Source organism: Fukomys damarensis, unplaced genomic scaffold (assembly GCF_012274545.1).
Source record: "Fukomys damarensis isolate Sample0158 unplaced genomic scaffold, DMR_v1.0_HiC HiC_scaffold_16, whole genome shotgun sequence".
NCBI lineage: Eukaryota > Metazoa > Chordata > Mammalia > Rodentia > Bathyergidae > Fukomys > Fukomys damarensis.
Window position 1 is genome coordinate 52,204,335 of NW_022900928.1, and position 26,448 is coordinate 52,230,782.

General features: G+C 32.5%; 1 protein-coding gene across 3 annotated transcripts; it reads right to left on the reverse strand.

The window, feature by feature from the left end:
* Positions 1-296: 296 nt before the first annotated feature.
* Positions 297-24,904, reverse strand: Dcun1d5 (defective in cullin neddylation 1 domain containing 5). 3 transcript variants are annotated; one of them, XM_010642058.3, is made up of 8 exons: positions 24,522-24,904; positions 22,271-22,362; positions 17,243-17,313; positions 16,752-16,843; positions 5,670-5,778; positions 5,482-5,586; positions 3,887-3,989; positions 309-1,665 (listed from the first exon to the last, which is right to left on the reverse strand). In XM_010642058.3, the coding sequence occupies exons 1-8, from the start codon at positions 24,608-24,610 to the stop codon at positions 1,610-1,612; spliced, it is 717 nt and encodes a 238-aa protein (XP_010640360.1). In that variant the 5' UTR covers positions 24,611-24,904; the 3' UTR covers positions 309-1,609. The 3 variants fall into 3 exon arrangements, with proteins under 3 accessions (XP_019065897.1, XP_019065896.1, XP_010640360.1); XM_019210351.2 differs by lacking the exon at positions 22,271-22,362 and having other exon boundaries at positions 302-1,665; positions 24,522-24,596; XM_019210352.2 differs by lacking the exons at positions 16,752-16,843; positions 22,271-22,362; positions 24,522-24,904 and having other exon boundaries at positions 297-1,665; positions 17,243-17,315.
* Between the last annotated feature and the right edge of the window lie 1,544 nt (positions 24,905-26,448).

A 26,448-nucleotide genomic window follows, 5' to 3' on the forward strand; every position in this document is an offset into this window, starting at 1 on the left:
ACAGAAAAGTCAATTAAATTATAAATTCAAAGGTCTAAAAATTACGGTGTTATATTAAAACATTCATGAAATTAGGTCTTATCACTGTTTATATACTCAGTCCCAATAATTCGATTCTAATACAAGGAACATTTCAGCAAATTAATCTTTTATCTACAAGATGTTTAGGAAAATTGTTTCCCACTACACTTATTGGTATTTTAAAAAACTGTGTAAAATCTCATTAAGAAGACATATAAACTATTAGTCATTATTTCCTCTCTGTTAACCAAAAAGTAAATAATAAAAAGCTTGAAATTCCTGTATCTCTTAAGTAATCAATAATGAATATCATTCATTAAACATATTTATCATCAAAACCAATGTTTATCTTAAATCAACATTTTCTTATTATGGAAAAATACCCTATTTAGTTCTCTTCACTTATACAATGAAACTAGAAATATTGAGGTTGTGGCTGGATTGTGAAATTGAACATTTTCATATGGATGGTTTAAAAAGAGTATAAATTTTCTTTATATTGCTAACTAAAAGGCCCACTGCTAACTAAAAGGTACCTATTATGTGAATTATGAAAGGTCATCTCAAGATACTGTATTGATAATAGTCAGAAAGTTGTGATCAACAGCAAAACTACGACACCATCAATGTAAATGGCCTCAATGAACTTGCAGTTACAAAGTTCTCTCAAGATTTCATATCTTCTCGTATATGTATCTTGACTAAGTCCACAACAACAGAGCTATATTTTTCTTAAGGCAAACAGAACTGCTCTCAATAAAAGTCCCTACATTAACAACAATACAACCTCAATACTGGCCCTAATTCTCTCAGAAGACATTTAATTTTAAGACCATTAATTTATCAACATTTCTCTTCCAAATATAAAAGAAATTTTTAAAATGACAGAAATACATAAAACTTAAAATTCATGTTAAGAATATACATGCAATCCTCATTTATCCGTAATTAAAATACTAAAGGTTAGAAAACAAAAATAACTGGATATAAACTTTCCAATTCTAAACGTCAGATAAGATATGTGCGTAAGAGCTTGGCAGCTTTTACACAAACCCAGAATTGAAAGTTGGAGTACTTCTGAAATCTAGAAATGGTACTCTAACAGCTGCATCAGAAAAGCATTATCCCAGAAATCAATATGAATAATTATCCTTCCTAACTGTGCAAATATCAATAAAATGAGCCATATCAACATTGTCAAATATTAAAATCTTTAAAATTCCCCAAATTCATGGTGACCTAGAATTTCAAATTTTTAAGATTTCAAAATTACAAAAATAAATACCACTCTGACACTCAAGGGACATCTTCACTTTAAGGCCTTTGTCACAAATCTGAATCTTTATTGTTCTGAAATGTTAAAAACATAACTTCAAACAAAAATGTCAATATTCAGTCTCAGAAGATGTGTGGTTCAATGCCCATCACATGTAACAAGAAAACTTCCTTTAAAAAAAAGGAAAAAAAAAAGTACTATAAGTCTTTCATATGAATGAAAATGCACCCTTTGGATTTTTTTTCCCTTTAACTCATTAGCTTGTATAACATGGGAATCAAAAAGTTTGCATTTTCTTCAAAACAGTTCTTGCTATGATGTTTGACGTATTTTTTGCCACTCAACAAATTCATCAAGAAGAACCGGCCCTAGAAATAAAGAAACAAGTTCTGTTAGAATTCAATAAACTTATCTCTCCAACTATATAACAAGCTCTCCACAGACTCTGTGATGACAGAAACCTGACCTGTCCTTTCTTCAGGTGTTTTTCTTCCAGCCACTCTCTTCTACTTATCAGTGCTTTCTTAACCTTTTCTGTTTTGCCCTTAAAAACATAAGGAGCTTTGTGTAATTGTAGCAATTTTCTTCTCGAGGTATTTCATAAACCCTTCAACAACTAAGTCAAAATGAACCTCTCTCATAGCATTGTAGCATTTGATTATAAAACACTCTGAAAAGTGTATAAGGTAGTATTTCTGTTATCACATTCTGGTAATATGGGAGATTGGCCATATTAGACGCTAATCTTACTCTCAAAACAAGACATGGTACAAAGCAAATGCTTAATAAATATCTATTACTCTAAAAAAGATATTTTTATAATGGTCCAAACATTAACCTACAAAAGCCAGAAAGGCAATTTTAAGTGAATTCAGTATTTGGTTTTTTAATGTAGAAAAAATCAATACTACAAAGCAATTTTATTCTCCCATTTTTTTTTTCAAAATATATAACCTTAGGGTGGTCTCTTTTTTCCCTTGCTTTTGCTTTTAATAGACTTATTTTTCTACTGTAAGACACACAACCGAGCAAACATAATAAATGGCAAATGAAAAACCCTACCTCTGAATCCTATGAAGGAATACAGATGCAGTTGTCAGATTTTCTGAATTTCCATACAAACCCAGAAGTTTTACTTTTATACAAAATGTTTTAAATGTTGGCTTCACATACATGAATACAGATATCTGCAAAACCATATATAGCCCTTGGACTGCCAGTTTACTACTGTAGGTAATTATTTCATTAAAATAATATTAAATTTTATATCTGATAGAACACAATATATGAAGGAAGAAAGAGAATTCTAATTATCCTTTCCTCAGTATTTTATCTCTTCAGTGTGACAGAAATAAGTGCATAATTTCAGTTTACATTTATAAGAAAAGTACTTCATATAATCATTTTGAATGTTAAAACACTGAATGAAACAATAACGATAGTGGAAGCTGAAAACTTATAGTTCTAGAGAATTTAGCTTACCTAATTATTAATTATTTTAAAATTCTGTTTTATGGCATTCTAGCCACTCCAGTGAAGAGTGCTGCAATATTTTAACTTGAAGGATTAAAAAAGTACACTATTTCACTATCAATATACTCAAAATTAATTTATAATTTATGGATGGAAGTTGATATTATTTACCATATTGTCAAATAGCAATGTGAATGAGTACTAAATTAACATGAAAGTTATTTCTACTGTGTAACTGATTCTTTTTTTTTGCTTTCTTTTAAAATCATGACTACATTTTCTTATACAAGAAAAGTAAGGAAAAAAAGAATGAAAAAACTAGTCATTTATAGCTAAATGGATGCATATTGAAGCCATACTCTTAAATGAAATAAATAGGACACACACGTATAAATATGTAATAGTTTCTCTGTCATGAAAAACTAAAAGTGTAACTAAGGTTCAAATTGTGTAACTGATAATGTGAAATAGGAAGAAAAGGGCTACAGGAGTAGGGGAAGTGGGAAGTGTATGGGAAAGGAAAGAAGGGAAAATAAAAAATATGACAAAAGGAAAAAATGGAAACAAAGTCTATAAATAGGGAAGGGTGGATGGGATGAAGGAAGGGCAGGGGTATGGGGAAAAATAAGAACCAAGATACATCATGTAAGGGTACAAGATTCCAATGATGAATGTAACTGTACTATATACCTAAAAAGTACCAATAAACTTAATGAAAAAAGAAGGAAAGAAAAAAGCAGAATTTTAGTATCTAGATACTTATTTAAATATAGCAATGATGTCTGGTTACTTAGGAATGGAAAACATTTCATAACTAGCATAAATTTTATTATATTGTTGAATCTAACCTTTTTGTCTACTTTCCTCATTTCCTGTTAAATATTAAGTTACTGCTATGATGCTTAAAACCTTTACACTGGGCTGGAGATGTAGGTCAGTGGCCGAGCACTTGCCTGTCATGTTCCAGTCCCAGATTTAATCCCCAGTACTGCAGGAAACACACACACACACACACACACACACACACACACACACACACACACACACCCCTATGTTAACATGTTAACAGTACAAAACTGCATTTCATTTCCATGGGGATAATTATATTATACTTACAAGCACCATCTTCATCGTAGTTACTAAGATCTGCATGGACAGTTCTGCTGAATTCTAATACATTGTACCACTGATCTTTGTTCATAACACGGTACTTTGATTGCTGTGGAAAACAATATAAACATTTGTACCACAGAATAAAATTATTAGAGTCTGTATTTGGTTTTTCTGAATACATTTATTCTTCTGTTTTTTGTGATTTTTTTAAGAGAATCTTTAAGGGCATAGACAGATTAACATGTATTTTTGCATTTTTTTATTTTTTGAGGAATAACAATAAACCTAAAGGTGCTAATTTTAAGACTAACACTCACTAAATTTTTACATATGTATATAGTTGTGTAACTACCAATAAAATCAAGTTATAGAGTATGTTCCTACAGCAAGTTCCTACATTGCTTCCCAGCAAATAATTTCTTTTAATTAGCTGTTTTGAAGATTGTATATATGGAAGTAGTAAAAAGAATATAGGATTGAAAAGAATACAGGATTGAGTTCAAATCCCATTTCTGCCATTAGATGAGTGATCTTGAGAAACATAAGAATAGATCCCATTTCTTCAATTGCTAATTCTGAATAAAATTTAATTTAAAATGGTATCATAATAATTAAAAAACAGCATCAAATAGCCTGCACGTATACAAGTGTTTAAAAATAGCTGTTCTTCTCAACTCCCCAGAGCTAAGTATTCATTCTTCATTTGGCTTAAGTTTTAGTTGTGTATAAAACTCATTTCCTAACTGACTTTTATAAGTTTTAAATAAAGCTACTCTGAAGAACCTGTTACGACAAGCAAAAAGCTTATTGAGAAGTTACTTTCAGAGGAAAAAGCATGTTTATTCAAAACATATTGAGAACTGTACCAGGAAAACTAAAATTAAAAAGGCCCCAAAATATATATTATACAAGACAAAGAATTCAATAAAACATCTTAGGACCACTGCCTCTAGTAAGTACTATGATAAATCATCTAGAAATATATTTCATAAACTCAGCATACTTTGAGTAATCAGTATAATTAACCATATTGTAGCCATTCTCTTATTTGTAGACATAAAATATTAACGTTTACTGTATTTCTTTATATTGAGTCTAAGTAGAAAAAAGAAAAGTTTTACTATCATACTCTTAAGTATATTTCAGCCTTAGATCCAGAAGAGAGCAGATTTAGAACCTTAAGATTTGTGGACTTTCATCAATTCTTTCTTACCAAAAATGAGAGAAACTAATTTTCTATGAAGAATATCTTTAGTAAAACATATCTGATAGAGGTCCTTTCTGTCAGGGGAGAAGAGATGTGGAATAAAAATATCTCCTTTTCAATGTAGTGCTAGGGACTGAAAACATACATTCTACCCTTAAGCTACAATTCTAACCTTCAAGGAATTTACTATATGTAATGCATTAAATGACATGTATTCATGTCTAAAAGTGACAAAAGGTAGGTACATATTTTAACAGAACTTTTTCACTACTCAAGCGGACTACTTAAAAGCACAGTATTAAAAAGCTACTTGTTTCACAATTAAAAATGTATTTTTAAACCAGACTGAGTTTTCAAACACTATTAAAATAAACAAAATAAAAAAACATACCTCCAAGTACTGGTAAAATACTGAAAACAGTGGCCATGTCCTCCCAAGCAGAAGAGCTAACATAGATTTAGCAGTATCAATATCAAGGCTCCTCTGATCTTTATCCTAAAATATGAGTGAAATAATTTTCCTGAGTATGGTCAAGATATAAAACTATTAAAATGACTAAACACGGAAACTGCACCTACCCTTGCAAAATCAAAGGCATATCTGTATATATTCTTAAACGACGAAATATCATTCAGCTGTGAGCGCAAAAAGTCAAATTTGTTCTGTAACTTTTCTGTGCAGTCACACCTTAAAAAATTACACAATCAAGAAAATTAAATTACTTCAGGAGGTTAAAAGTTAAGCATTAAGAAAAAATGAAGAGTATGTATGAAGATAATTTAGCTCTAAAATTCTCTTACCAATTTAAAATAACAAATTTACTGCCTTATATTTACCAATTAAATAATAGAAGGAAAAAAGGAGTAAAAAAGATAATCTGGCAATCAATGAAAGTTTTCTGAAGACAGTTGTTTGAAAAGAAAAACTAATTTAAAAATTCTAATAAAATCACAAATATCTCTTAAAAAGAGATTATAAAATGAAAAAAGAAAAAGTACGTAAGTCTCTGCCATATATTTCTTTAGAAAGTTCTTAGGTAATGGCTTGGTGATGGAGATTAGCCATGAATAGTTTTAAAAGTTTAGTATGCAATACAGAGATAATTAATACATTAAGCGGCCCGGGCATAAATCCAAGTTCCCATATTTTAGTGAATAAAAAATTAATGTATCAATTGTGGAAGCACCTAATTCAAATAAAATATATATGCAAAAGCACACAAACAAGTCATACATGCTATTTTTAAAAACAATACAGTACATTAAACATAAAGAACTAAATAGATGGGATGCTCAAAAATCTTGCCAGGCTTTCTCTCACTGGGTTAAGTTCTACAATATAGAACAAGAAACGAGGGATAGAAAGATTTCAGTTTTGGTGCAAATTTTCAGTCTCATTTTGTCACTCTGAGTATCTTTACTATAGTTATATTTCAATTACCATTCCACACCACCACTACATGAAATGTGTTCTTTCCAACATTCTGAAAAATTACGACTCAATCTAACTCACGTTTTACCTCCTCTGAGACCACCCAACTACCCTAATCAGTTGTGCCATCTACTATGACCCACAGTATTTTACTCAATGCTGAATTTCAGTACTTACAATACAGATATCTGTCATTCTAAAGATTAGCTAAGATTTTCACTATCCTAAACCAGTGATGCCTTGGCCTATTTTACTAAGGTATTCACATTTTGGATACATTTCTAAAGTTAATTAAATCTTGCACGTTTAGAATATACCAATCCTTCTCTATCTGGTGGTATAGTGTTATGGTAAACAGTCGGGGCTTTAATCATTATCCATTGGTAACAAGGTCACCACACCATGTCAGTGGTGTCAGTGAAGGCTATGTGGAAAATAGGCACTCCTACCCCTTTTAGACGAGAAAGTTCTAAGTCGAGACCTACAGGGGACCCTTAACTCTTGCCTATACTACAGCAAGTAATGAGAAGTATCCCTCCTTGAATGTCAATGGAAACAAAGTAAGAAATTCAATTTCTACCTGCACCTGATAGTAATGAGGCCAGTCTCTACTTTTTTTGCCAGAGTATTATAAGAAGCCAGCCAAAACAGAAGGTTTACATAAGATCCAGAGTTTCATAACATATCCAAAATGTCCAGTTTTAAACAAAAGGAAAATGATATATCATAGAAATATTAATCAAAGGAAAACAGAAGTAGCTACATTAATGTCAGCTAATATAAACCTAGAACAAAGAAAATGACCAGAGAAGAGATAATTGTATAATGATAAAAGGGTAAATCTACCAGGAAGATATAGCAATACTAAATAATCATTAGCAATTAATATGTACCAAAGGGATGCAAAAGATATGAAACAAAAGCTCACAGATTGAAGAGGGAAAAAAATTACAATTTTAGTTGGAGATTTCAACACCTGTCCCAGAGATTGATAAAAAATTAATTATCAGCAAAAATAGAGCTAAACAATAGCATCAACCAAAAGATTCTAGTTGACATCAATAAAATAAATATTCTAGGGCCCAAAAAACATAACTAATATACACCATATCCTGAGCCAAGAAACAAACCTCAAAGAATAAAAGTAACTGCAATGATAGTGTGTCTGGCCACAACAGAATCAACCTAGAAATTAATAATAAAAAAATAACAGCAAATATTGGAATAACAGCAATATATTGGAAAATAAACAACAAACTCCTAAATAATCCCTGGGTACTTAAGTGTTAAGAGGAAACCAAAGAATGCACTAAACTGAAAATGAAAACATCATTATTATCAAAAATTTTAAGATGGAAATACAGAAGTACCAAGAGGTAAACTTATAACAACAAACTCAAATATGAGAAAGGAGAAAAAGTTTCAAATCAATTATCTAAATGCAAAAAGAGAAGAAAATAAATACAAAGCAGTAAGTAGAAAGTAAACAGGAGCAGAAAAATCAAAGAAATAGAAGACAGGAAAAAGAAAAAAGAGACAGAGAGCTGGTTCTTTGAAAAGATCAATAAAATTGGTAAGTCTCTAGTAAGATGGATGGGGAAACAAAAGTTACCAATACCAGAAATGAAATAGTAGCTATCATTATGGACTCAAATACATCAAAAAGACTGTAAGGTAACAAACTGTAACCCTACACATAAAAGTTTGATGACTTAGGTAAAACAGACCAATTCTTTGAAAAGCACAAATACTGTAACGCACACAATATACAGTAAATTGATGAGCCTTGTGACTACTAAAGAAATTGAATTCAAAATTTTAAAATTTCTAATAAGAAATCTTCAGGGTCAGATAGGTTCAATAAAGAATTTTGCCACACCTTTAAAAACCTACTCTAGCCTGATATAGTGGCTCACAGCAGCAATCCCAGCACTCAGGGAGGTGGAGGCGGGACAATAAAAGTTCCAGCCCAGCATGGGCAATATAGTGACTTACTCCCTGTCATAAAATAACATAAAAATAAACAAATAAATAAAATAAAAAATAATTTAAAAACATAAAATAAAGGGCTGGGAATGTAGCTGAATGCAAAGACCCTGGATGCAATTCCCAGCACCACAGGGGAAAAACCAAAACAAAGCAAAGCAAAAGAACCTATTGGATGCAATCTCTTTCAAAAAAAAAAATAACAGATCAGGAAAAACCAGCCAATTTAGTTTATAAAAAGCCAGTATTACCTTGATACAAACAAAACAAAACAAAACAAAACAAAAGTCATTCAATGAAGGCATGAAAATATTAGACATACATTCATGATAGAGCTCTCAGAAAAAAAGGAAAAATACTTGAGTTCAGTACCTTCAATAAAGAGCATCTACAAGCAATTTATTGCCAACATACTTAATTGGCAAAAGATTGAAATCTTTTCTAAGGTGAGTAGTAAGGAAAAGATATCTATTCTTACCACTCTTGCTCAACACAGTAATACAAGTTTTAGCAATAAAAGACATAAGTCAGGAGAATTACATTGTGCCTGTTTTCAGATTGTTTGCCTATATAGAAACCCTAAGAAATTAAAAAAAAAAAAATCAGAACTAGCATATAAGTTCAGTAAAGGCCATGGGAAACAAGATAAACTAAACATACAAAAATAAATTTTATTTCTGTATGTAATGAGCATGCACAAACTGAAATTAAAAATATTCACAATGGCTCAAAATAAAAGTGAAATGTATGCATACTAAAAACTAATGCAAGACTCAAAATGAAAGAAATCAAACAGCTGAAGACAGGGAGGGCTGGGTGCTTGGCTCAGTGGTAGGGAATTTGCCTAGTATGTAAGGCCTAAATCCCCAGCACCACACACAGAAATTTTAAAACAGAAATCTGTAGCTACCTCCACATACTGAAGAATCAAATAGTAGTTTTAATTCTCTCTTAATTCATCTATAGTTTAAAATTGCAGCAAGATATTTTTTGCAGATATAAAGAATATTCCAAATTTTATATGAAAAAGCAAAGGAACTAGAATAGCTGAAATAATTTTTTTTAAAAAGATGAATCAGTTCATCTAATTTCAAGGCTTACTAAATTGCAGTGATGGTGAACCTTTTAGAGTTTTCAATGATCACTGCTTTATAGTTACAGTAATTCAGACTACATGGTACTAGCACGTAATTAGGACACATCAATAGAAGAGACTGGAGAACCCAAAAATAAACCCACACAAATATGTCCATTTTTTTTTTTTTTTACAAAATGGCAAAGGCAATTCAATAGAAGGAAAATGCTTTTCAACAAATGGTACTAGAACAAGTAGGCAAAGACAAAGAAATAAAGACCCTATGACTCTTACCTTTTACAGAAACCACTTGAAAATGAACTACTACTGAGTTAAATATAAAAAATATAAATCTAGAAAAAAAATCAAGAGAAATTTCTTAGTATATACAAACTAGGCAAATCATTTTTGGACTTAACCCCAAAAGCACAATCTGTGAAAGAAAAAAGTAATAAAATGGAGTGTGAAAATCAAAAACTTTTGCTTAGCAAAAGATCTTGCTAACAGAAATAGAAGACAAGATACAGAATATATGCAAACCATATATCCAACAAAGGACTCAGTCATATGTACAATATACTGAGAATTCTCAAAACTCAATTGTACAAAAAAAAGAATTATCCTCAAGTCTAGTCTCTTCACTGTTTTCCTTTTGCTTCTCTGTACTAATTTCCTTAGATATTACAGCCATGGATTCTTTTTTCAACTCCATCTATCCACTTTCTCTCTCATTCACTAAGCTTTTTAGTATATGTGCTGCCAAATTGAGCACACATCCACTAAGCTTTTAACCTGTTATTATTTTCACTTTTAGAAATTATCTGAAATCTGATCAGCAGAGACCATTACACTTTTTTCTTTAAATATGTAGGTATTTTTTACTGAAATCATAGTATAGTAGCACAAACACTTATAGGTTCTGATTCTGAAGTCTGTTTCTTAAGATTCACTTTAGTGATTTTATTTTAATGATCATGGAATTTTTTCTGCAGAAATCAAATTTGTTTCAAATTCATTACTGTAGAATTGGTTTTGCCACAAACATGGGAAGAGGAGTCTTAATTACCCGAGACAATACTAAAATGCACTTTTTGGCTTGTGTCAAATAGCGAATGGGCGCACAATACACTTCATGCAGAAACAAACTTATTTTTGCTACGAGGAATTCCTTATTTACTATTTAAGTGGCTTCAATTAATGCAAAAGTTATGAAAATTTTTACTTTGATAAAAGGTGAAAATGCAGTTAAATTCTACTATGGGGATATGAAAAAGAAAAAAAGTCTCACATGTTACTTTAATGTAGCTTGAAAATTTGAAGAAGTCTCCAAGATAGCTAGACTTACTGCTTGAAAATCTTGGGAGTGCACTACATTTTAAGTATCTACTTACAGATTCCTCTGTCATGGCTGATTTTAAGTAGGAGCCTTATCTTCTATATCTTTGTAGCTTAAAGCAATGCTTTTCATATGCTGTGTTTTATTGTTGTTGTTGTTTTGTTTTTAAAGTAATGGAAAACACATTCTTGCACAAAACTGTGCAGAATTAAGACTTGAAATTCAAGGGCAGGGGATTTAGCTCAGTGGTTCTGGCACCTTCTTTGCAAACACAGGGAACTGAGTTTGATCCCTGGTACCCCCCAAAAAGACTTGAAATTCAAGAAAGTAAAACAAAAAGATACCTCCTGACATTCCAAAAGTTCTTCCTTTCCCTTCCACCAGAATTTGAAAAATCACTGTGACTAAATAACAAAGTACCTGGCATATAGAATACTCCAAAAATATGTGTTTAATGTAAGTATGGAAACCAAAAAGAAACCAGAAGGTAGTGATATATTCAATTACAAAAAGTTACAAAATTCCCATCTCAGGAGTAATGGGAAAGCACAGCTCAAACAGATCCAGAAAGCACAGTGACTGAGAAGACACTACGGAGATAAGAAAAAATTATAATTTTTTCAAGATACTTTACATTGCATGGGTACACACAGCAAAGATATATTACTGATGTAATCCTAATATGCTTGAGACAGAGAAGGTGAAAAAACAAGGTTTCAAGTCAAAGTTACTTTGGATGAAATTCCAATTTCTCCATTTTCAGCCATGTGGCTTTAGGACAATTATAGCTTAACCTTTTCCAGCCTGTATGCTCATTTTAAAAATGATAACAATAATAATTTCATAGGCTAACCATAAAAGGAATACATGTGTTACATGCTTAACACAATTCTTAGCTTACTATGCTCCTTGTGAGGCAAATGAACTAAAAAAATTACCTACATTATATACTTTTGATCAAACTGTGTCCTACCATTCTTAATGGTGTATAAGTCTCAATCAGATAAAGAACACAGTACAAATAACAATGCTTTTGTCTTTGAGAAGAAAGAGTTAAGTGTACAAAGCCCCACACCTATTACCATAAAAGACAATGGGCCTAGAAAAATCAGTGAGAGTACCCAAGCAGTCACTAACACCAACACAAGACGTATTCAATCTAGTCACTAAGTCACTTTGTTTTTTTGTTTGTTTTTTTGAGAGAGGGTCTCACTATATAGTTGAAACTGACCTGGAACTCACTATATAGCCTAGGCTGATCTCAAACTTGCAGCGATTCTCCTGCCTCAGCCTCCCGAGTGCTGGGATTACAGGTGTGTGAGCCACCACACTCGGCTACGAAGTACACTTTGAATAGTTAAAGAATGTTCATCTTAGAACTTTCAAATTGAAGAACAGTATACTCTTAACTGGCACATTATAAGAGCAAGAGATTATGAATAACACCAAATAAAGGCATATACATTTCTGGGAACACTGACATATGATACCACTTTTCAAGGCCACTGTGGTTAAAATAAGAACAAAATGAATTTAAATTTCAACTTTAGAAATTTGGATGTTAATTTCCTACATATCGCTAAACATCTGGTAATTATGGGAGATTTTTGAATTTCTGCTTCATTAAAGACCTGTAAGATGAAAACAAAGTCTCACTTGTTTATCAGACCTAAGTGAGGTTCTCTTCCTCATTAGTAGGTCCAGTAAGTAGGATGTAGCACAGATACAAAGAATTTCTCACAGTTCTGGATTCAGAATTTTCTCTACATCTGGCATACCAACTACAGTCTACCTCTTGGTGTATTTGGAAATGTGAAGGAGGGCATTTTGAAATTGTTATGATAACTATACAGAAAAAGTCAAGAGGAGGAATGTTAGTGAGAATTAATAGATGGGTTGAAATGCCAAATGAATGAGTCATACAGCATACCCATGCTCTTCTGCCTCTGCCAAAAAAGAAAAAAAAAAAAAAAATGAAGCAAATGTTTCCCATTCCGATTTTCTTAAAGAAAATCAAGCCAGGCCAATCTCTTTAATCTTCAAAGTTCAGGGCTCAATATGAAGGTCAGGAAAGAAAAAGATGTTATACTGGCAGGCAACTGAAGTTACTATCACTGATTTCAGCTGCTTGCTTCCTCATTTCATTGTCATAATTAAGTATAGTCCTCTTCCAACATCTATACTCACAATTATCTTTGCCAGCCTGGCAGTATTTGGACCTTGCCTCACATCAAACTTTCAGCTAGCAAATGTGAGGACTTTTCCACTATAGCAAAAAACTTCCAAGTATCCTTGGAACTCTGAAGATGGAGGAAAAGAAAAATCCAAAACCTACCAATAACATGAAAAATTCTGTGTATGGCAGTAAATACACATCTTAATAGGGACAAAGTACAGAGTTCTCACAAAATTCTCAAAAAGTCAGCAGGGTAATTTAATGAGACCCTGCCTCAAATAAAACATGCTGGGAATGTAGCACAGCAGTACAGCACCCCTATGTTTGATGTCCAGTAATAACCCCCTCCACCAAAAAAGAAAAAAAAAAAAAACAGCAAAAAAAACTATGACCTTGAAACATTAAGAATCACTGCTCATTGAAAAGTACCTCCAAAATCTTTGAAAATTCCTGTAATCAAAAATTTGTTTCCCCAATATCTATAACATAAGGTTTAAACTCCCTCAACATGTAAGCTAAAATGTTCCACAATGTCATCATTAATCTATTTAGAATTTAAAACCCACCCTGGCAATTTTATGTGCCTTATGATTCTAATAACCATTTACTTCCCTCAAATGTATGCTTTTCTTTCTCAAGACTCTGCTCACAATTTCTCTTCTATAACATTTTCTCATATACTCAACCAAAAAAAATTTACTCTAAATTCCAGTTCAAAAGCCACATTTATAAAAACAATTGAAATTAGCTTTATTAGTATTTTTGCTCCCCCAGTATTTTGCATTTTTTCTCTAACATTTGTTAGTCTACTTGGGTTTATGGTTATAATATTATGCATTCCCAGAGCTATTAGACTGTGACTAAAGGTCAAGCATTTACATCTCATTATAATCATTACTAACTGGCACAATACTCAACCTGAGTGTTTAATATAAATACATGTACAAAAAATGAGAATCAAGACCTATTATGTAAAGGTACAATATCCCAATAATGAATGTAACTGTATTGTATACCTAGATTGTACCAATAAATATATGTACAATTAAATTCTGTCCCTAGGAAATTTGACTATTATTACCAATAAAAACAACATGGAACAAAATATTTAAAAGGATGTGGCAATTTCATTCTCTGAAACTTAAAAAATAGCTGAGATAGTGCATTTATACATAAATTCAAATATACAAATTCTTTCATGCAAAATGCAAAGACAATTCATTTATAGTTTATGAAAAAACATGTGTAGGACGATTGAAAGTATTCTGAAAACTATAAGTGATTACACAATACAGATTATTAATTAATCATGAGAATTAAGAGCCCACTCTTCTTGACCACAGTATGTTTTAATACCGGACTATTTCTATTCCTTAGTATAGTACTACTAAAGTTTTCCAAAGGCTAAAATTAATTAATTATAATTACTGATAACTACCTTAAGATGATTTAAAGACCATCAAATGCCTAAATTAAATTAAATTCTAGTAATATGAAAAATATACACGAGGAATTAAGAACGTAAGACTATATTTTATGATTTTATTATATAAAAATAAATACATTAAGTAACTACAAATTTAAAATTAAGGCACAGCAATTATTTTGTCTCTTGGATAACATTTCAAACTATTTTTTCACAAGTTTTTCACAAGAAGATTTGGGGAGCAGCAAGACAAATCCATTTAAGGAAGATAATTTGTACTTCACATAGCAATCTAACCATGGGAAAGAAACAACCATTTCCCAGCCAAGAAAGCTTTTTATCTGAATAGCTTCAAGGATCTAGTGTATTCTACTCTGGGAAGATGGGTAAGGGATTACAATAAGTGAAAGGTAAAATTCTGGGGCAATTTTAAATACCGAATAATTGCTTTATTTTGTATTGCTTTCAAACTTCATATAGGAAATGTATGCTAATAAAAGACATGTTCATGAGCTAGTCAATTTCTGGTCCTGTACTCATAATTATATCCTAATCATTCAGAAATATTAGAAATTTTTTAATACATTTGCATTATGGCCCTTTATATCAACTTATATAAAAACCATGAACTATGAGTAACTTTTTGTTAGTTGGGACAACTCCAAAAAGCAGTACACAAGTAACAAAGCACTTACAATGATGTCAAAATTGTTTATAATAAGCCATGTTATAACAACTTTAATAAAACACTGTTGTATAAAAAGTAGTTTACATTCTTTGCATATCCCCTTGTATGCTTTAATCTTCCTCTGAAAGGCTAAAGATTTAGCCCCCAAAATTTCAGAGTCTATGTACTTAACTTGGTATATTATGATTCCTCAATGTATGACAGAATTCAATTTTGGTTACAGATACTATGATTGAAAAAGCTAATAATGGCTTCTACTTCATGAAGATTTTGATTTATATATGAAAGAACAATATGTCAAAAAGTACAGTATGGTAGACTGGAAATTAGGAAATTTAAATTCTAAATCTTCATTGTATCAATAGGGAACTGTGTATACTTTGTGCCCAGATTTTTTGTTAATTTCTTTGAGTTTTAAACTCTGTACTTTTAAATAATAGAAGTGGAAGTGTTGGTTTAATGTTCTGTTCTAGAAATTTTGATTTGGTTTATATGAGAAAAAGTTTTTACCCAAGGAAAAAATATAAAATGTATGTTAATGCTGTTAATTCATAAAGAAAATTACAAGATTACATACTGAAAATTAAAATATAAAAATTTAAGTGCTATAAACAAATACTTTTTTAAACAACTGAAGGACAGGAAAACAAGGATTAAGAGTAGTTAAATGTGTTAATAAAAGCATAATTACAACCAGAACCCACATAACTAATAAAACCCTACTATGTACCCTGAAAATATCATAAATTCATGCTTCCTGTATTTTAGAATGCTGACAAGTAACATTCTGAATAAGCATTAGGAACATGACATAATATGAAATTAGTAATTACTAATTCTAAAATTAAATGTTTTAATCTGTAAAGCCAAAATCAAATTACTTTTATAAAGAAGCAGTTGTATAACTTACTAAAATAGTCAAAGCATTTTAAACTGAAAGGATGCAACTATAAAATGATAAAGACTGCACACACTACACAACTTTCTACTTTTGTTCTTCATGAGACTTATTTTTTTAAAATCACAGAAGTATCATATAACTCTTTAAATTTTTGTTTTAATTTGTTGTTGTTGTTTTTTTGTTTTGTTTTGTTTTTTTTTTTTGGTCTCGGGATCCAACTAGGGCCCTTGTGCTTGCAAGGCAGGCAGCAGAGCCACTGAGCTAAATCCCCGGCTCCATTAAATTTGTTAAAGAGGGGAGAAAGGAGGCCCTGAGTTTAGGATTAAACAATAAACTCCTTATATGGTGACATTCTATATTTACAGTGAGAAAGCCATTGTTATTCAACTTTTGAATAGTCTTTGATCATTGACTTCTATTTCACTTATCAAAAGAAAGTTCTTTCTTAAATAATATCAAACATGGCTTACTATTCATTTGCTAAAACCATAATATAATTCTGTCAATTCCCAACTAATTGTTAGAGATCAAACTGATTTGACTTAAAGGTGAAACCTTACTCCTGAAAACTGTGAAACACAAAATACCAATTAAGATCTTCAAATAGGTCATCAAATTTGTTTTTTAAAAAAATTTCTTACTGTAATGAAGTCATTCCCTTTAACCATTCTTCCTTGGTAAAAAATCCCATGCTTTCAGCCTCCAATTTCCACGCTAAAACTAACATAATAATCTGGAAAGAACAGAACATAAAGGATGGGGAAAAGTCAGCATGGAAATAATCATGTCTATACTTATCATGGAGATCATTTTTATACAACTATTTCCATCCTTCAACTATTAAAGAGTACCACCTCTGGAACTTTTAACTATAAAGAATTGCTATGTACCAATTTCTTAAATGGTAAGAGTTCTAATAGCTTATGAAAACAGAGTATCTCTATTAAAAATAAAATTTGCATCAAGAGAATAATTGACTAATTTGAACCAATTAAAAAGACCCTAAATGCAAATTTATAGTATTCAATATGAAGAAACAATTCTTCATATAAAAGTAAAGTCTCAATTTTTCAGAATTTATCAATATGTTATACCCCACTTATAAGCCATTCCACTTAGAAATAAAACATACATTTTCAGGTTCAACACCAATGTCTTCACAAAATTTTTCCATTCCTTCTGGCCCTACAACTTCATCAGGACCTTCAAAGACAAAAATAATTTATATATATATATACATATATATATATAAAATTTAATATCAATATAAAACAAGCCATTATGCAAAAGGTATCTATGAATACAAGGTATTTCATAAGTAACTGAATTTGAATTTTGGCATAGCTTCAATAAAGTATAAATATTTGTTACATGGTTTAGAATATAAAACTTTTTAAGTATTCCTTGAACATATTACAACATGAAATAAGAAATTTTAAACTTTTTAGAAGGAGCAGTAAAGAAATATTCTATTAGTATCATCAAAAGTTTTTGCAAAAACTTAAAACTACATATTTAAAAAACATTTATTGGGCCAGGGATTTAGCTCAGTGGTTCTGCTGCCTGCCTTGCAAGCACAAGGACCCAAGTTTGATCCCCGGTACCAAAAAAACAAAACAAAACAAACAAAAAAAAAACATTTACTGACAGCCCACTCAGAATAAAGTTTTAGCCACATAAGAATATAAAAGAAGCACGAAAAATCTGGAGCTTCTACTAAAATATGTCATAACTAGTATACAGTTCAATATAGTAATCAAAATAACTTTATTACTAAAAATAGAAAATCATCTATTACCAACTTCAAATATATTTAAATACAACTTAATTCTTGAAACTGTTACAGAAATGACTATCGAAATTATTACATTTTCTGAAGAGAAATTTATCATACAGGTTCTAAAATAAACACTAAGGAATTAGTTATATTACCTTAACACAGACACACAAATTTTATCTCACTGATTATGTCTACCACTGTCTAAACATTAATAAATGGTAGTTAATTTAATCCTTATTGTTCTTTCTTACTCTTGTTAAATATAAGTCAATACATCAATTCTCAGGATACTTTTTTATCAGACCCTCAAAACATAGTAATTACATTACTAAAACAATCTTATGATATGAGTATCATAAGAGAATGTTTTCCACTGTGAAATACTGTATAGTCTTGAAATGTTAAATTAGTCCAGAGAAACCTCTACTTTCATTTTGCAAGGACTGAATATACTCAAGCTTTGTAAGTCAGACAAGACCTAGGCTTTACAGGTGGGTTTTATAGCACCATCATTTGGTTGCATGTACAACATGAAGCCCGCATTCTACAGTTTTTCTTAATATAATGTAGTCATCCCATATGTGGTCAGGCTGCCAAGACAATGTTAAGATAAGATACCAAGACCCTTTTAAATTGTGTAAAAGTATAAATGTCTTTAAATTAAAATAAGTACTAACAGTTCATTGAGGTGTTAAAAGGTAAAAGGGATGGTAATTATAGGAGAATTTCACTTCCTATTATTATATATTTAGAGAATTGTTCAAATTGGATGTGTTACATTTGTAATTTCAAAAGCATACACAGTAGTCTGGGGTGTAGTTCAGTGCTAGAGTGTGTGTTTAGTAAAAGTAAGGCACTAGGTTCAATCTCCAGCATCAAAGTAAATAAATGAATAGCAAACAAGCATATATATAAAATAACACTGCTAAAAATAAATAAAAACATCCTTATATATGGCTGGAAGAGAATAATAATCCGATTTAAAAATCTGAGAAGAAAACAAAAGGTATTATTAAGACATGATAAGATTATAGTCCAGATATTTCTGATGCACTAAGAAAACAGACTTGTCCTCAAAGTTGCCAACAGTGACTAGAAGGCAAAGTTGAAGAGTTAAGGAACGTCACTTACTGTAGTAAAAACCATTCCCTAGAAACTGAGGGACTAATTAGTGACTACATTTGATTAAAACCCAGTTAAATCGGGCTATATAAGATATATATATATTTTTTCTTTTTATACATATATGTGTGCATGACTTTATATCCTTATACAGATAGGGTCTGCAGATATTAAATGACTTTCCCAAAGCAAAGCAAATAGTGACAGATGTAAGTCTAAAGTAATATTCTCTAATTGAATAATGTTAATTACAAAAATTGAACCACATCTTTCCAATAAAAGCACTACCCGAGGAAAATCTCCAGAGCTGAATTTAATTAACTCCTTCAGGCAACTAGGTTTCCACTCAATTTAAGAAGCTATAAGATGATTTAGATCACTCTTCTAGTACAGTTTATCAGGGGCTGCTATATTAGGACTATTCAATTTTAACCATATTTTAAAATTCTTTCTAACACTTTAATGATTTATGGTCTACAACAGGGTATGTACTGGTTATACGCAAATACTACCCACTTTGATATGAGGGACTTGAGTATCCTCAGATTTTAATATCTACTGCAGAGTTGGGGTTGTCCTGGAACCACTTCACCCCAAGTATAAAGAGGGACAACTATATTAATGATTCTTGTTAATTTAAATAACACTCGAGACAGGGAAAATTGTTATGTTTATTACACATGATTTATAATACTATATTCAACAAGTTTTGTGGTACTTTCAAAATTAGAAAAAAACAAACACCTTAAACTTTATGATTTTTTTTAATAACCATAAAGAAATGTTTCCAGCTATAGGATCTAATACCATGCCAATCATAACAGATGCTCAGGACCTTATATACACATATATGTACATACATATATATATGCATATATATATATACACACATATATATATTTATATACATTTATATATATATATGTACAGTGACACATTATATCATGAGCTACAAGTTTCTGTCATATTTGAAACATTAAACATACAACCAGTAAATCTGATGCTATGCTACTGCTGTTTAATAATAGCTAACATTTATTAAGTTCTGATGATTTTGTCAGTACTATACTAAGGGCTTTGTATTTTTCTCAGTAGGCACTACTACTGTCTCCATTTTCATGAGGCACATTTCCCATTTTAAGGACAGAACACTTAAGCTTTATTGGGCAAACAACTAGTCTTCCTATCTATCCAGTTTCTCTCCAAATATCCTCCATAGAGAGGCCTTCCTTCATCATTGTATACAAAAATCCACCCAACTTTTCTTTTCTTCTCTATTCCTGAACCTCCGAATATTTATTACTGTATTATTTTCCACAATCTTTTAAGTACCTTGCCTACAATTCTGTTTGCAATTTGTCTTCCTCATTTAGAAGCCAAGTCCATGGTGGGCAGTGATCATATCTGACTCATTCACTATTATATCCCCAGCACTTAGCATATGCCTGACTGACAAACCCGAAGTTTACTGAATGAATCACTGAATGACAGTTACTTCAAGTGCAGTAACATTTTTGTGAAAGTGAAAATGAGTTGTCATGTTACTTAACCATGTACATATTTAAATAAATTTTTAAAAACACATTGTAAGACATTAATAGTTAAAATCAGGGTCTCTGGATCACAATTATCTGGGGTTTGAATCCTCGCTCTAGTCACTATATGATCTTGGGCAAATTTCTTAATCTAAGTGCCACTTTTCTCCTTTATAAGATAAGGGTAACACTACCTATTTAACAGAAAGGTAGTAAGTTAAAATGACATATTTAGGAGCCAGGCGTGGTAGCTCATGCCTGTAATTCCAGCACTCAAGAGGCTGAGACCAGCCTGGGCTACATAGTGAGTTCCAGGTCAGTCTCAACTACGTAGTGAGACCCTGTCTCAAAAATACAAACAACAAAAAAATGCTAGCATAAGAAATGTTTCATTAGAATGTTATGATACTTGGGAAAAGTAAAACAAGTAATCAGGAAAGAAAAAAAGTGTTCATTATTTAAATAACCTTCATTAGTAAAATAAGATGAATGACCTTTGGATTCTATGTCATGCCTACCAGTAAAACAGACATTTTGCATAATGGGTCAATATCTTAAAATGGAGGTCAGTAAGAAAATGAATTCCTTTTATTTAAATTGGGTTAGTGGTTATCATGGGATGCCAGTAATAGCCTTTTTCTGGTCTAGAAAGAATCTGTTCTGCTACTAAACAATTTTTAAATTATACTTTTGGGATCACTCAGCAGATACAAACCGTGAAGTTGCTGCCTCGTTCTCAAAACAGTCTCACTTTCTACACATTTGGTCTAAATGTTACATCAAGTCCACAGTACATTTATATCTTATCATAGATTAGCAATAGTACAAGGCAATAACTAAAAATATACTTTTAAACAAAACTTTGAGAATAATGATAAAAAGAGAAAAACAAAACAAAAATTGGGGAAGCAGGTAAGGAAGGAAAAAGGAAGAACATAAAGCTTTAAAAATCAGTAACTCCAAAAGGCCAAAACTATTGAGGGGAAAAAAATTCTAACATGTTCTCATGAAAAGTAACAAATGGGAAACAAGTATTCTTTTTCATGTATTTGCATTTGCTCCTTAGCCTCATCTCTGGTGGACTTTAACTTTCACCTCTATGCTAGGTTATCATTTTGAGTAGACCTTCTTATCTACCACTTACAGGATTTAGCTGAAATTAATTAGCTCCCTCAAGAAGGCTCCTCTGACATGTTCAAGGCTGGGTTATACATTCCTCCTGTGAATTCTCAGGGTGTCTTTCTAATATAGTACTTATCACAGAAATGGCTAAATAACAATCATTATAGAGTAAATATGTTGGACAAGGATATATCTGAGGGTTAAATCTTTTACTGTCGCCCTAAAGTTTCAGAAAATGTTTCTAGTTCAGAAAAATTTCCAAAAAAAAAGATGTTAAAAAAGTTTTAGTTTGTTTTCCAGAATATTGAACAGAAAAATATTTTATTATGTACTTGTTTTCCAGAATACTGTTTTAGCCAATGGATGTGTTTGTTTATACATTTTCTCCTTTCCAACTAAATATATATTCAATATATTTACAGAAATATCAGCCTACAATGGTATCAAATTCTTAGCCAATCCATAATCCTGTCTTGACACTGATTCCAGAACACAACACTCAAACATAGCAGGATTGCAATAAATAATGTTAAAATTAATAAATGGAAAAAAAAACTTTTTAAAGCATATGACTGATATCTTCTTACATTAATTTCATTACCTGCATACTCATAAAACCAAGCCAGGCACTTCTTGCTTGAAAAATGTTCCTCTCCACTTATTAGTCTAGCAGGGAGTTGGGATCTGCAATAGCTTAGAAAACACACAAATGCCTAAGATTTTTATCAAGTCTCAACTCTTAGTGAAAAACTAAGTTCAATAAGAACTACTTCAATTCAAATTAAAGTTATTTTTAAAATGACATTATGAGAGAAAAAAATGGAGTTAAATACTTGCAATTTGAAATAATAACTTCTGGCTAACAAAACCCAAACGATATTTTGTTCACTACCAAATTCCAATAATATCAACTAAAATTATCTCCCCAGAGTTTAGAACTACACAGTTCAACCAAAGTCGCAATGTAGGACTTGTAAATTATACACTGTGAAACTGCTACTGTGTAAATGGAAATTGTATCTGTGTATAACACATACACATCTGAAAACTAAATCTTGCAAAATGTATTTTGATATTTAATATTCGAAAATAAATCAAGAGATATGAATAAAATATTAAGAGATGCATCACCTATCAAAACTAAATGGATTTTTAAAAAGATAAACAATGACTCAGGACCTAAGAGTATATGAAATTCCATAGATAAAAAAAAAAAGTACCACAAAAAAAACCCTTAAAGTTAATTAAAAATAGACCAAATAATTGTGCCAGAGATATTCAGTCTCAGATTGTCTTTATTCTTTACATAAAATCACTAAAAGTTGGGAAATTAAAAAACGACTTCTAGGATTTAATGGACTTCAGAGAACCATGTAATTGCATAACGTAATTAAAATAAGGATGCCGTATCTAGAATTTTAAATTGACAGAGCAAAAAGTACAGTATCACCTGAGTTTCAATATTGCCTGCCTAGTAGCTATTTTAATGCTTTATGTAAATAATTGATACATTACACTTAAGATGGCCACAAATTAAAACCAATTTGCCTGTTTTTCATAAAAATATGAGCTAGTAAAGTAACCATGTCAAATTCTAATATTAGCCACCAAGTGGTATCGTATCAGAAAATTATTCCAATAATAGCCCAAGAGTCAGGCATGGTGGTGCATTCCTGTAATCCCAGCTCTCAGGAGGCTGAGGTAGGAGGACTGCCATGGCTTGGAGGCCAGCCAGGGGTATATACTAAGTTCAAGAGCAGCCTGAACGAAATAGCAAGACTCTGTCTCAACAAAACAAAAGAACATGAAATTTCTCAGACTCCTTTTGTCAAAACACAGTAATGAAGAAAAAAAATGAGCTAGTTACAAAAAGAAAGATGCAGACTGTACAACTCACCACCCTCAAATTTTAAACAGATCTCTTCTCAAGGAGAGCACTATTATTTCACCCAGTGTTGGCTAATGTTGGTTTTAATGGCAGCATCTGACGTTGTCGCCTGAACTGTTAATTCTTGGTATAAAGACACCCCCCAAAAAAACTGGGTTGAGAGTACTTCTCAAACCTAAATTGCAAAGATATTTTTGTAGCATAAAGTGTTTCTGTGATGGCTGAATGATAATGCTACAAAAGGGGTCAAAGACCTATAATTACAGTTCTATTTTGTTTTGTTTTTTTCTCCAAGAGAATATAGACTACAATAGCTTCAAAATTAAAATTTATATTGAGAGCTAACAGTGTGGTGAATGCTAGAAAATAAAAAGTATGCACGGCCTTTCTAATTCCCCACAGAGATTGGTACAGGTGGAACAATATACTTCCAGAAAATTGGGGTCCTGTAATTTTAAGAAGCCTCCGGCTAGGGCCATCCAACTTGGGTAACTTCAAATACTAAATATGGAGGCCAATTATTGAATACTTTCCCTTGCTGTGATTTCCCAAAGCAGTTGTCAAAATTCGTCACGCTCTGCTCCTTTCTGCACACTCTACAAAGGAATTACAGAAGTAATCCTTCTAGGTGTGTAAAAAAATCGAAGGAAGGATTAAGGGAATGGGGGAAGGGGAAGGGAGCGCAATTTATATTTACAAATCTATTCCCCCACCCTTCAGAGCACAGAGACTCTCGTGTGGGGCGACTCTTCAGTCCCCCTTGAACGCCAGATCACAGCACATAAGCGAACACGAGGTAGGGTCCGCGCGGAGACTCGGTGTTCTCATCTACGACCCAGCACGATTACAGGGGTCTCACCTCTCTTCAGTCTGAGCCCGAAGGGCTGGGCCCGACTGCTTTTCTCCTTCAGCTGTCCTGCGAAAGAGGAAGGAGGAAAGACTGAAGGGAGGGGGGAGGTGGTACCTGGAGATTTTACACTTTTTCAGGCCACCGTCTTCCGTTACTGCCGCTGCCACCCCGGAGGAGGCTTTCCTCTTCTTCTTCACTGGCATCTTCCGCCCTCCCCAGCAGGGTGGGCAGGGGAGCCAGGGAAGGTGGCTGCCGTCGGCGGGAGGCCCCTCAGCGCCGGCACCCAGTTCCGAGACAGCAGCAAGCGGAGGAGCAGAGCCGCCAGACCTCACTGGCACGGCCCAGCTGCTGCCCGCTCCCAGGACTCGTGTTTCTTTGCCTGGGACAGAGGTGATTCGTCGCCTCTGGACACTACCGCTCGATCTCACTGGAAGATAACATGGGCAGCGAAGAACCACCACCACTCCGGCAGAGCAGGAGGCTCTGTTTGACCCGGAAGCGAAATTCCCGGACCGGAAATGACACTGCGCGGAGCCGGTCGCCCCGAGAGGTGTGGCTCCTGTTAGCGCCTGGTAACCTAGGATCTAGCGTAGGTAGGGTTTTTGACCGCAGAGAGTGTAGAAATCCAGTTTTGTGCCAGCCGACCAAAGTTGGTGTTTTATCCCGTGTAATCTGGCTTTTCTCATGAAGCTTTCATTCTGCCCTAATTCTGGTCGTCACCACCACAAATATTTCATAAAATCACTAATCATTTGTAGTTGGTGTTAAAAATAACCTGGTAAAGTATACCAAGCTTAACTTCGGAACGCATCTTACAGTAACCTCAGGTAAGTGTTCCCATCCCTTAAATATATTGCCACACAGTGCGCTGCTTTTTTTTTTTTTAATGGCCCTAAGGTCAGCACATAAGCGAACCTCCCATTCTCATCACCTACCTCTACTTGCTTTCTCCTGAGTTGAAACGTTTTTATTTCTACAAAGCTCTCTCTCAGACAAGAAACAGTAGGCAGTCGCAGATTTAATAGTGAAAAGCTTGGGGGACAATTCTAAGGGTCCTCTCCCTAAACACCCGAAACACACTGTAATCACTCCACGTTCATTTAAGTAGAAATATTGTCTATGAATAAGGCAATTCATATTGTGTGTAAAGATTAAGCAAAAAGGTGAGTCTGTAAACCGAGCAACGGTGATGGTAGACTAAGTTTTTCTTTAAGTGAGATAAAAGCTAATGTGGTTTTAGAGAGATTGCCTCCTCCATGGGATGGGAATCTGGCTAGTTAGAATATACAATTAATTCTGTTAATTGATTCAGAATGGGTGCTTGTGCCAGTGAGTGCTAATGAAATGAAATTGAGCCATTTATTGCCAGTGAAAATGAAGCCAAAAACTCAAACCAAATCAGATGGGTGTCCCCAATTGCAGTGTATGCCAGAATTTTCAGTTATGTGAGCCAATAAAATTGTTACGTATAAAATGTGAAAGCCTTTAATCCTTCAACTCACATAAAAATGCATGACGCCAAAAAATGAAGCTCAATTAGATCAAGTCATGAAATAGAACAATCTACAAAAAGAAGACAAGAGGCACATGTTAAACACTCAGTGCAAACAAAATCTAGACTGTCAGAGAAATCTACATGACAAATAACGTAGATTCTTAACAAATTATTAGGAAGAGATGAGAGAGAAGGAATTTAGAAGAGGTTTAAAGATATATCAAGCATTTACAGAGCTGGGGTCAAACCCAGGGCTTTGCACATGCTAGGAAATCAGTCTACCACAAAGCTAAACCCCCAGCCTCATTCACTTTCATTAAGGCTCTTATTTGAATTTCAACTAAATTCAAACAATACTATGATACTTAAGGAATAACTGGAAATTTTAACACTAGCTGAATATTTGATGAAATTCTAAGACATCTATAGTGACAGCATATCATTTATACTTGGAGTCTGTAATGGGGTAGTGTTGGGGTGGTAAGACTAAAGAAGTGCAAGAAAACTTTTTTGGCTATAAATATATTCTATGTCCTGTTTAAGGGA